A 12,435-nucleotide genomic window follows, 5' to 3' on the forward strand; every position below is an offset into this window, starting at 1 on the left:
GGGAAACTCAGAGACAGAATGACATTAAATCAGAAAGAAAATACAGTAGTCACATTTATTACTGCCCCCAGATCACAGTTTTAGCCTCAATTAATGTAAAGCAAATACAAGTGCAAAGAAATGGACAAAGCTGTGCAGGTAAAATAAGCCACTTCTTTGTTCTCGAAAGCTGCAAACTAAAATGAATAATGTGATCATGTTAGTCATTAATTCATAATCCAGATGTGGCGATAGCAGAGAACAGGAGGACGGGGAGGAAAAAGTGGAAACAGGATGATGGCAGAAAAAGGTGATTAATGTCAGAAGTTCATCTTGGAAGCAATGTCAGAAATCGTGCGGCTCATAAATAGAAGTAGATGCGATGGAGATAGAGATCTATAAATGAAAGACACAGAGATGATTCCTTCATATATGATAGGCTTAAAAGTCCTGTCTTTGTCTTTATGTCTCTTTAACCCACAATTCTGTTCTTCTATACTACACAGAGTTTTCCATGCTTTGGTGTTAGATAGACGAGCAAAATGCTTCAGCGAAGCTTTAAAGAAATGGTCACATGATGCACTAAACTGATGGAAAGCTAGGCCTTTTTATGAAGCGGACAATTCAAAATTCAGCGGAGAATACTGGTGTCCAGCCGTCTTCCTGTGTTTTTCTCACAGTGTAAAAACAAGTCGTTTTCTTGAGTTTGTGGTCCCTGATTATAAAAACCCGGGACAGCTTCACGGGGAGCTTGCTGTACTCTGTGTGTAACATGTTAATGCTATTGGATTATAGCTTATTGTGTTTCCATTGTCTTTACAAGATGATAAATGGGGAATATTATCTCCCTTGCTTTTAAGGAAAGCAATAAAACCCTGGACTTTCCCCATTATTTATTTCACATATATACACCGTCCATCCACCGGTTATATGTTTGTTTGTGTGTGCGTCCAAATAGCAGGCCTGGGTTTTCCCAACAGTGTGGTCAGCATGTCTTGATTTATTCTAGATGGAAGAATAGTCACCTATCATTACCACTCAGCCCGTCTGCCTTCCTGTCGCACCTCCTCTGTGGTTTTGCTCTCTCTCTCTCCCTGTGTGCTGTGTGTGTGTATATGTGTGTGTGTGTGTGTATATGTATGTGTATATGTGTGTGCATGTGCCCGCACTGACAACACTTGTCTGTCCTACATCATCTTAAGTATCTTTGACAGCTCACCACAGGTCACTCACCATGAGCATAAGGTGTGTGTGTGTGTGTGTGTGTGCGTGTGTGTGTGTGTAGGTATGTGCAGCAGTTAAAGGGTGCTTTCAGAAGGCTCCAGCGGGAACAAGCCGGCTCTCATAACCTGTAATGGCAAATATTGATGTTACACGTGCTTTAACGTGCTTAAAAGACCACGCGGTGTGTTCTTGATTGACTTATATGGCATAAAGTGAGATGTCTGCAATCTGTTTTAAAGCAGAACAAAGTTTCAGTGCGGCCGACTGAACGCCTCAAAGTTACTGCAGAACAAACCATTACATCACAAATAAGAATCAAGTCTCTTTTTTTCTCTTTTTTTTTTTTGCTTTGCGCATTTTAAGAAGACACTTGTCAGATCAGTCACATACAAATTATAATCGTCAATAATAATCAATAGTCACTCTTTGGCTTCTCTATTAAATGGATTAATCTTGAAAGAGATGCAAAACTTTTCATATGTAACTCACAGAGGCTACGTTTTACTCACAGGCCCACAAGATAAAGATATTTCTATAACTTAATATCTAATATGATAAAAAGAAAATGAAACAAAGCCAATTGGAAATGTTTAATATTAACATTCAAAATCAGTTATTAAAATAAAGACATGTACTGTCCGTCTGTTTGGTGACACTTGTCACTGGCGCAGGAGCACTGCTCTAAAAAAAATGAGAGACTGTACATAAACTGGACCTGTCATAAGCTTGTGCTTTTCTGTGCAAATGCTGCCTCACTGTGGTGCCAAGGGGGAAATTATATGTTTGCTACTGAGGGTGTGTACACTAGTCCAGAGCTTAAGCTTTAGGTAATTATCAGGTAATAAAACTAAATACAAAACTAAAAGAAGATGTTTGTTTTTTTTACCTAATTGAAATAAAAATACAATAAGAAAATGTGTGTTAAACAAAATTAAACAGATGGAATATACTGTATATAATAAAAATAATGACTCAATCAATCAATACATACATGTACAGGAAATGTCTACCAAAGCCACCTGTAGTTCCTTTGTCTGTCTTCCGTGGTTCACTGTGGCTTTGACAGAAATATAGATAAATTAAATTGTGTCACCTGTACAGAGCACAAGAATAAAGAACTCATTTCAAATGTTTTTAAATGGCCTATGTAACTATTACTGAGCTATCATGAATTTAAACAAATAAATTTACATTGCTTGTTTTGATTCCCAAAAACCACAAACACAAGTAAGAAGAGGAGCAAGGAGAAGACCCATCATGGAAAGGCAGGTTTCTGCATGCACCACAGGCAGATAAAAGAAATGGATGGCATCCAGAAATCCTACCAGTGGCTGGACAAAGCTGGACTGAAAGACAGCACAGAGGCACTAATCATGGCAGCACAAGAACAAGCTCTGAGCACAAGATCCATAGAGGCTGGGGTCTATCACACCAGGCAAGACCCCAGGTGCAGGCTGTGTAAAGTTGCCTCTGAGCCAATCCAGCACATAACAGCAGGGTGCTAACAGGAAGGGCATACACGGAACGCCATAACCAAGTGGCTGACATAGTATACAGAAACATCTATGCCGAATATGGCCTGGAAGTCCCGAGGTTCTGGTGATGGCTTTCCAATGGACATAGTAGTGGTGGACAAGCAGAAGAAGACGGCCGTAGTGAGAGACGTAACGATACTGAATGACAGCAACATCAGGAAGAAGGAACACGAGCTGAAGAAGTACCAAGGGCTCAGAGAAGAGCTCAAGAAGATGTGGAGAATGAAGGTAACAGTGGTCCCAGTGGTAAACAGAGAGCTCAGTGCAGTGATTCCCGAGCTAGGCGATTGGCTCCAGCAGATCCCTGGAACAACATCCAAGAGCGCCGTCCTAGGATAAGCAAAGTTACTGTGCAAGAACCTTAAGCTCCCAGGTCTCTGGTAGAGGACCTGACCTTGGAGGATAAAGACCCCCCGCAGGGCAAGGGTGTAATTTGATATAAATATAGATTTCATAATCTCTATATAAAATATGACAAAATCACAAATCAGGGGAAAAAAACAACAACTGTGCTTTAGTTGGTTTAATTTCTTTAACAACCTTTGTTGAGTGATATCACCAAAAACCAGCTGTTAAGCCAGCCTTGTTCATGCCTATGTAAAGCCTGTGTAAATGCTTCTGCTTTGATGTGAGCACAGCGTGTATGTGTTAAGTCTGAAAAGTGAGTACTGACTGCAGAGATGAGGAACTGCTGCCATCTCTGCACTGAGATGAAAAGAAAACAGATTATCCACAGAAATATGCAACTAAGTGAGCAGACTAACCAGTGGATTTCCAGTGTGAAAAGTTTACAGCCCGAACCGTGAGCTGAAGTTGGGAGATTTTATGCTACACAGCGAGAAGTGCATCATCTTACTTCTAATATGAAATTCAGAACTGAAGTATTGAAGCTCTGGATGACAGTGCAGCATTTTGGACTGAAGAGGAAGAAGTATCACACTGACTGGATGGCAATACACCTCAGCAGTTCAGCTAATGGGAGTTCTACTTTAGCTTAGAGTTGCTATGATTAAGTGCAGTTTAATATTTATGCAATCATCCATCAGTGTGTTATTTGTAACTCTGTGTGCGTGTGTGTAGTTTGCACTGTGTGCAGTATGTTTACAGTTTTCTGTAAAGAGTTGGTCAGTGCCTGAGGTCTTTATGTGGTCTAATCCCACAGCCTCTTTCTGGAAAACACGAGTAGCAGTGGAACCACTGACTCAAATTTTGGATCTCATTCTCATGACCAAGCAATTGTGTGAGTTTCAGAGCGCTCTGAAGCTATAAAAGAGGGCAATATGAGCACATACACGTTACATTATTGTAGATATTTCAAGGGAGGCTAAACAGTGAAGCACAGTCGGTCCCAAGATGGGCAGGGTGAGTAGAACAACATTTAGATCTGGCATGTAAAATCATTAATACCAGGTTATCACTCACATACAATCCCCCAGATCATCTTCTACGAGGACAAGAACTTCCAGGGTCGCAGGTATGAATGCGACAGCGACTGCACCGACTTCCACTCCTATCTGAGTTGCTGCAACTCGGCCCGTGTGGAGAGCGGGACCTGGGTCATCTACGAGAGACCAAACTACTTGGGTTACCAGTACGTCCTGAAGAGAGGGGAATACCCCAACTACCACAGCTGGAACGGCCTCAATGACAGAGTCAGCTCTTGCAAGATGATTCACTTTGTAAGCCATCTCAACACATCAGGTGCCTCGTACCAAGAGGTCAAAGACACTGTGGTTAGTGGGAAAGTGGCTGTGTAAGATCCTACACATCTCAGGGGACATTGGGGAATTTTATAGCATTTTAAAAACGCCACTTCATTTTCACATAAATGAATCTTGAAATCTGGATCGGTGGAATAAATCCATGATAAGAAACAACGTATTTTGTAGTGACATCAATCAAACCTAGCTTCATTGTTTTCCCAACCCCCTCCCCTCTACCTACCATCTTCTTCTGTATCCCGCTTCACTCAGGCCCCTGGAGACCCCTACAAGATCCAGCTGTATGGCAAAGCCGATTTCTCCGGTCAGGTGTTTGAAGCGAGCGAGGACTGCGCCTCTGTGCTGGAGACGTTTCACTGGAGAGAGGTGCACTCCTGCAGGGTCCTGGGAGGCTGGTGGGTCTTCTACGAGCACCCCAACTACAAGGGCCGCCAGTACCTACTGGAGAAAGGCGAGTACCGCAGGCCTGTGGACTGGGGCGCTGTCTGCCCCACTGTGCAGTCGTTCAGACGGCTGACTGAGTAAAAGAATTCCAATTATTATTATTTTTTTAAACCTTTTCTTTGGCTTTCGATTAGCTAATAATTTGCATCAATGCAGCTGCTAAATAGCTAAAATAAAAACTGAATGATGAGGCATTGCGAAGTTGTTTCATCCCTGTGTGTTAGTGTGGTGCTTTAAAGTGTGGAGATAAAAAAGTCTACCCTGTGTGACCACAGCTAAATTATTTAAAGCTGTATTAAAGAAGTTATTAAAAGGGACTCGGGGGTCTAGTTGAGGGGGTTGTGGGTGCTGTAACACCATTTAACGGATTTTATGTTCACAGATTTTCCCAAATTAAAAACATAAGGCACCACTTCGGTGTTTATGCAAAATTCAAGCTATTTTAAATCAGGGCTAAACTTGGCAAAGTATGCTCATGTCCTTTAGAAAGCTCCAATCATTGCTTTTGCATGAGTTGTGTAAGAGCTGCATTCATTTTCAGTCAGTCTAACATTACTGCTGTGTGTTGCACACCTTTCAAATCATTTTACAGACTGGTATCCTAACAGAAACCAGTGCTAGCACAGTAAAAGGAGAAAACATGCTTTTAGTATACACTTAGAAGTCTTTCCTTTATATGATTGACTGTAAATAAATCAAATGAAACTGTAAAACAAACGTTTATTCTCAGATCTTCTTGAAGGTGCTCATGATAACAGTTTCCAACAGTTTAAAATCAACATATTTACATTGTAACCCGCATGCCAAACTTTGTCATGCAGTAGGATGTGTGGCATGCTGCTCCTGTCTCTTAGTCGAGTGTCCCAGTCTTCCTGTGTGCTCACATCGAGGACTGTCCCTCATCTACGAGGCTAAGCTGGGTGGTGTGCTCCCCCCACTCCACCCTCTGCAGGTCCAGGAGGGGCTCTCGGGAACGTGACGCCGTGCTGGAGGTTTGGAGAGAAATCTGAGGCTGGATGTCAGACTGGGAAAGGGAATGAGGATAAGACTGGGACATGAAGTGGGTCTCTGACTGGAGGTGGGACTCAGAATGGGATTGGAGTGGGAAGTGGAGCCGAAGCCGTGATTGCGGCTCTGATAAATCCACCAGAAGGGGAGTGATGGATAATGGGTGGCTTGATGAAGAAAGAGAAGGGATGGAGGTGGAAGAGGAGGGATGTGGCACGATTGTGTGCTCGTGGGGAGAGCTGTTGAGCGAAGGGGGAGCCGAGCGGTGAGAGACCGGGGGAGTGGTACTGGTTTGGTGAGAGAATGGAGGACTATGGGGGGAAGGAGAAGAAGAAAGTGGATCGAACTCTCCTTGAAACACCTTGGTCATGCTCAGCTGTGGAGAGGGCGGTTCATGCATCATGGACGACGGAGGATTTTGATCATCAGGACAGTGCACAGGTGCATGCTGGGTATTGAGGTGTAGGGCCAGAGAGCAGCTGAGTGGGGACACGCTGGGCGAGGGAGTCACGGCACTGGGAGTCAGCAGTGCGGACGGGTTGTGAAAGAGAGGCCTGAGAAGTCGCGTCATTTCCTGCAGCTCCTGACTCACAATGGATACTTGATGGGAGAGGACAGACATCTAGAGGACGAGATGAAAGGATGTGAAAGCAAAAATAATATTACTGGTAATCCCATATAAATACAGCATTTCTCAGTAACACATAATTACAAGAAGCTTTTATCCCAGACACTCGTGTCGAGATAACCCTGCAGGGATTTGTGTCTCCTCCTTGAAGGGAACCGAGGATCTCATGCTCACTGGCCAAACGTGTAAGCTCCTCTAAAATGGCTTATAACTGTTTCTTAATATATTCATTGGTCAGTGTCACAAATAATTATGAAGAATGATGTCATTCATTCATTGATTTGTTCTTTCATTTGGTCTAATTAACTCCCTGCCCTAATGAGTCTTATTAAAACCAGTAGCAAGTGATTAATTTTTACTGTCATCATGCAACACAAGTTACACCAAATTATATACAGATGAAGTCTCTTTATGTCTCTAACAAATCATAAATAATAAAGCAAATAACAAATAAAAAGAGCTGATGAATTCCATCATCTCACCGCCCGAGAAAAGAAACTCTTCTCCAAATCCAAATCCACACTGTCAAAGTCTATTTATTTAAAATTGTGAAAGTACACAAATAATTAGGCAAACAGGAAAAAACCTTATGCCTCAAGCTTAAAAACAAGTACTGAAATATCCATATTCATACGTGTTTCACATTTTGAAATCCCTGAAGCGCACAAAGGTGCTTAAAGTAAGTAAAGTTGTAGAGCTAGCTTACTTTTTTTTAAACAAACCAATCTCAACCTGGGGCTATGGTAGGTATTTGGTGGGGTGGGGGTGGGGGAATGATTTGGCCCAGATTTTTGCTGGATGTACTCCCTCTAGGAGTACACTAGCTTGTGCCCCAGGGACCATTCACATGTCAGGGGACTGTGGTTTGATCACATAATGTAGTGTATTTAAAAATAACAAGGAAAAACGACACACATGCAGTGCATGAAATGTACCTTTCTAGCATTTGGAGTCATCGACTGGATTGATCCCTTTAATTATCACAGAACTGCTTCTTTGTTAAAGCCACAAAGAAACTGAATAAAGTTTTGATGGACAATTTTTTTGCCCTGAAGTAATAAACAAAATCTCTTGACAAACAGCTACATCTTAGGCCCCTGAAGGTTCTTATCTACATCACGTTATGACATCATCACGTTGTTTGTCGACCACCTACCAACGACCTGTTCTTAACCTTTAAGCACCTAATATCTAATGAAAGAATTACATAACTTTCATGTAATGGCAGTCAAATCTGTTGAAGCTGAATTATACAAGATATATTATAATGTCACCATGTTACCTAGCAACTGCCTAGCAACAGGCTTAAATCATCAATTTTTAGGATTTGGTGCACCTAGAACACTTTATCGAAGAATTGCATTATTTTCATGGGGATGTACTACTACTACTACAACTACTACTACTACTACTTCTACTACTACTAATACTACTACTGCTACTACTACTAATAATAATAATATTAATTACTAACTTCATGCAGTTCTTAGCATTAATAGATTCATATCTTAAAGTGTTGGCAAAGTCTGAACCTGAACCAACTGAGCCACTTTACATGCATTTTGTTGAGACTGTCCTTAGAAACAACAAGTTAGACAGAAAGTTAAACTCTTACAGCTGCACAACCGTGTTCTACATGGTTGTGTAATAAATCATTAGCTGCCACAAGTGCCCAGTAAAATAATGTGGATGTAACCACAGATTAAGAGCCTGCTGAAAAAAATGTTTTGTTTTTCATGACACTATAACAAGCCTTACCTCATATTTAAGCTTTGTAATGGTTTGCATGGTTTCATCGCGGGCCCCTGTGGACACACAGATATACACACTTACACACAATGCATTAATTCTGAGTGAATCAGGACTTTGGAAGCTGGTATGAAGGATGATGTAAAAATGTGGCCTTCAGAAGTTTGATACCCACTGAGCTGGACACAATAACAAAAACATCCACCATATAAACGAATGTTGTTCAGTAGCAACATAATATTCACAAAGGCTCTATCCATCAAAAAACTTCAGTATTACTGTGCATTAGTTTTTACCGGCTCTTCCTGCTCTTTACCTGAGGTGGCTGAATCCGGGCCGGGCAGAAAGCTCTGGGTTGCACTGGGAGAAAAATCAAATCTCGGAATTGAACCGCTCTGGTTTTCTGTCTCGATCCCATCCACAAACCTGAGGGAAGACGGGGAGGCGGTGAGAGTGCATTTCACGCAAGACAACAAGATAACACAATAAAATTGGATTTACCATTTACAGATAATTGCCAGTTAGTATAATAAGAGACTCCAGAAAAAAAGGGGGCAGTTTGGGGAACTATTTTATCTGAATGTGAGAATTCAGCTATCAAAACCTGCTGGTTAATGACACAGAGACACCACATGGTGGCAGCAGACTCTGCCAACAAACTGCAATACTGGGTAAAAATGACACATTAAAAGCTGCAGTTATACATCCAGGCAGGTATACTGGAAATGACTTTTACTTGTTTAAGACAACATACGAGATCCCTCCTTCCTCACGTAAATTTACATTATACATAATGTAAATTTACATGAGCAAGTTCCAACAAAATAAATCATTCGTTGAGTCCAGAAAATCTTTTATTATATCACACAGAACTCCTTTAGAGTTTCCAGGAGTGTGATTAAGGCACTCCCCAAAACCTTTCAGTTATTTTATATTCTTAACAGCAAACACTTTCTTTTCAGAGTAGAGTAGTCGACAAGATTCATTAGCCTGGGAGGCACGAACCTGCTCAATAAAAAGTTGTTATTATTTTCCTATTAGGATCTAAAATATGCATGAAAGTGGTGCATGAGAAAAGATCGAGCTGTGCCCTGTCCTCTGAGGTGCGTGCATTTGCTCAGTGAATTTCAAAGTGAGTGGAACCGGGATGACAAACCAAAAATCCGTAGGCAGCATGCAAAAATAAGTATAAATGTAATAAGCGCCATCGATTTAAAGTCTATAGTTTTGTAGTTGAGTTCTTTTATGGGAAACTTACAACCAATCAAAAATGATCAAAGCATCCTCGCTCCACACTGCTGTCTGTTCTGAGAGTGCTTCAGCTCTGAGAGGAAAGTATCTCAGATCTATTATCTGCTAGACTCCTGCAGATCCCAGACCTCCATCTGCTTTCTACAAAGCCCGCAAAGTTCACAGAGATGTCAAAGGCTCACTACGCCTCTTCAAGAACTCATCGTTATAAAGAGGGTTTATGGAAACGCTACCCAGCTGTCAACAGTCAGTGGGTCAAAGGTCGTGCTCAGTGTGAGCAGATGACGGAGAGAGGCTGCGCACCTGTGTACTAATTACTATCCACACTCCTGCTCACTCACAATCATACACAGAGTGTGTGACTGTAAGCGCTCCCTCATTCACTCATCTGCTATTTACTCCTGCTAGGAATTTGAGTTTTTGGACGCTAATGAGTCACCACCGACAGATGTAGTATTGCATAACGCTAATGTGCGTGCCTATTATCTCACGAGGTAGGAGGAAAGTAGCGTTACATTGTGGGATCTTTAGCAAAATGAGGTGTAAGGTGAAACTTACTTTTTTTTTTAGGACTTTATGTAGAAATTGGACACAAACTACCAAAAACAGAAGCGTGGATTGAATCAAAATAAGGTTTTTTATGTGGATATAATGTAAGCAGTCCGAGAGCGCAAACCACCATGGTGGCTCATTCTCCGGGGAGCATTTACTTTTAAGGGGATAGTGTGTAAATAAACATTATGTATGAGTAGCTAATGGATACTGACTTGTAAATAAGGGCGTTAATAACGTGAGATTATTATATAACGTTATACTACAGTATATTTTTGTAACGTCAAGACTAGATTACTGTAACTCACTCTATTCTGGTCTCCATGCTACCCTTCTACATAGATTACAGACAGTTCAGAATGCTGCGGCACGTATTCTAACTAAAACCAAGAAGTTTGACCATATTACTCCGGTTCTTGCTGAGCTGCATTGGCTGCCTATCAAATACCGTATTCAATTTAAAATTTTGCTGCTTACTTTTAAAATTATCAATAATACTGCACCAACCTATCTTAAGGAACTTTTAAACCCTTATGTCCCTGCCAGGGCTTTAAGGTCATCCTCGCAGTTATTGTTAGTTCAGCCCAGATCTCGGTTGAAATCTAGAAGCGATCGATCGTTTGCCTTTGCTGCACCTGAGTTATGGAACAGCCTCCCGATTGGCATTCGGGAGTCTGATTCTATTTTTTCTTTTAAAGCACGCCTTAAAACTTATCTTTTTGAACTTGCCTTTTCTACCCGTTAAATGCTGACTGTTAACTGCGACCTATTGCATTAACTTTTTACTATTCCTTCATTCTTGGTGTTCTCTATCATGCGGCACTGGGTCTGCTATAATCTATGTGCTGCAGTCCATTTTGTTAGTGGCTTTCTACTGTGAACATTGTCTGCTGTTCTTATTATATTTGATATTATGCTCTTAACTGTATTATTTTATTGTTTTTCTGTAAAGCACTTTGGTATGCCTAGGCTTTTAATGTGCTCTATAAATAAAGGTTGTTGTTGTTGTTGTATTTCTAAGTAAGTAAGCGGCTCATTTTTTCTCTTGACAATACTTTAAAGATACGACACACTTTGAGGCCAACTTGAAAAAACGTAAAGGTTCGGTCAAATATGACTTGATGCAAACTATTAAGTGATATTTAGAATGCTCATTCACCACAACACGTTCTCATCCCAACAAAATTGTCAGTATGTTACGTGTTTGGAGCTGGTTGAATCTATACATGTAAATGTGTTTTGGGGAATGAGAATGCTCTTTTCACCAGTGTCATTTCCTAAATGTTGCCAATATAAACAAAGGCAGCAGAATTTTAAGTTTTAAAGATAAAAGACATATTACGTTTGACCTTATTTGACCTTGAAGAAGAGGTCAGAGTTTAAAAAATAACATGATATTTTAAACTATATACAGTACTTTGTATATGTTGACACACACCACACTTGCAAGAATCATAGTTTCTAAATTCTAAGTAATTCAATGATTTATTGGTCAATTTTTGACCAATAAATCATTGAGTTGACCTTGAAGACCTTGGTAGATGTGAACCAATTTTAATGGACTGTTAACACGACCCCGCTCTACACCCCTACAAAGTTTCATCAGAATTCATTCAAAAGCTTTCCAGCTATCACGGTTACAAACAGAAAGACATTCAAATGCTACCAAAAACATAACCTCCTCCTCGACAAGTTTGCGACAGTTGCTTAGACATGATCTTACTTCCTGTTCAACAGCTTCGTCCTTTCTATAAAAACCTCAAATCCATCTGCCAGCTTTTTGTGAGACATAGTCGAAAGATTAACAGCGCCCATTCTGGTGAAGATTAAAAAAAAAAAAAAAACATCCTTTGAAGTAATTTGGTGAAGTTACATTGGACATGACACATCTCAGCTTTGGGACTTCCCATAGCATTACCAGACACTTCAGTCCCCAAATCCAATTACCATGTTCTTCCTCTAAGCATGTGGTGTTATTTATTCATCTAATTTTGGTGAGTTTCCCAGTTTTGAAGATATTGGCTGTAGAGATGTCTGCCTTCTCTTGAATATAATTAAACTAAACAGCGCTTAGATGGAATTGAAAGGATGAAAAAGGATGACTGGGAAAAAAAAATCAGCAGCAGCATCTCATTTCAGAAATCATGACCCACTTATTCAAAATAAAATATGCGAACTTTGTTGGGAGCAGTTTCACATAAGAACTATTCTCTTTGCTACGTCCACCAGTCATATTGCTCTGCAGTGCAGACCCGTGAAGAGAGCTGCGTGCTTGTAATAGGATGTATTAAAGGCAAGAATTGAAACCCGCCTCAGTTGGACTGTAATGTTAGGTAGAGTATAT

At 40.7% G+C, this 12,435-nt stretch overlaps 2 protein-coding genes across 2 annotated transcripts in view; one reads left to right on the forward strand and one right to left on the reverse strand.

The window, feature by feature from the left end:
• The first annotated feature begins 4,091 nt into the window (after window positions 1-4,091).
• Window positions 4,092-4,984, forward strand: LOC146547888 (gamma-crystallin S-like). Its single transcript, XM_085266368.1, has 3 exons — window positions 4,092-4,100; window positions 4,175-4,417; window positions 4,712-4,984. Exons 1-3 carry the CDS (start codon window positions 4,092-4,094, stop codon window positions 4,982-4,984), a joined length of 525 nt encoding a protein of 174 aa, XP_085122494.1.
• A 655-nt stretch (window positions 4,985-5,639) lies between these two features.
• Window positions 5,640-12,435, reverse strand: part of LOC146547889 (voltage-gated delayed rectifier potassium channel KCNH8-like) — a 61,051-nt gene continuing 54,255 nt past the window's right edge. Inside the window, exons 13-15 of the mRNA XM_085264263.1 lie at window positions 8,605-8,714; window positions 8,298-8,344; window positions 5,640-6,533 (exon numbers count right to left, since the gene is read on the reverse strand). Coding sequence (XP_085120389.1) covers window positions 5,784-6,533; window positions 8,298-8,344; window positions 8,605-8,714 — 907 coding nt within the window. The 3' untranslated portion in view covers window positions 5,640-5,783. The remainder of the gene's footprint in view (window positions 6,534-8,297; window positions 8,345-8,604; window positions 8,715-12,435) is intronic.

This window comes from Mchenga conophoros, linkage group LG23 (genome assembly GCF_057382185.1).
Source record: "Mchenga conophoros isolate Kocher_MC1m ecotype Shallow Benthic linkage group LG23, M_conophoros_male_GT1.1, whole genome shotgun sequence".
Lineage (NCBI taxonomy): Eukaryota > Metazoa > Chordata > Actinopteri > Cichliformes > Cichlidae > Mchenga > Mchenga conophoros.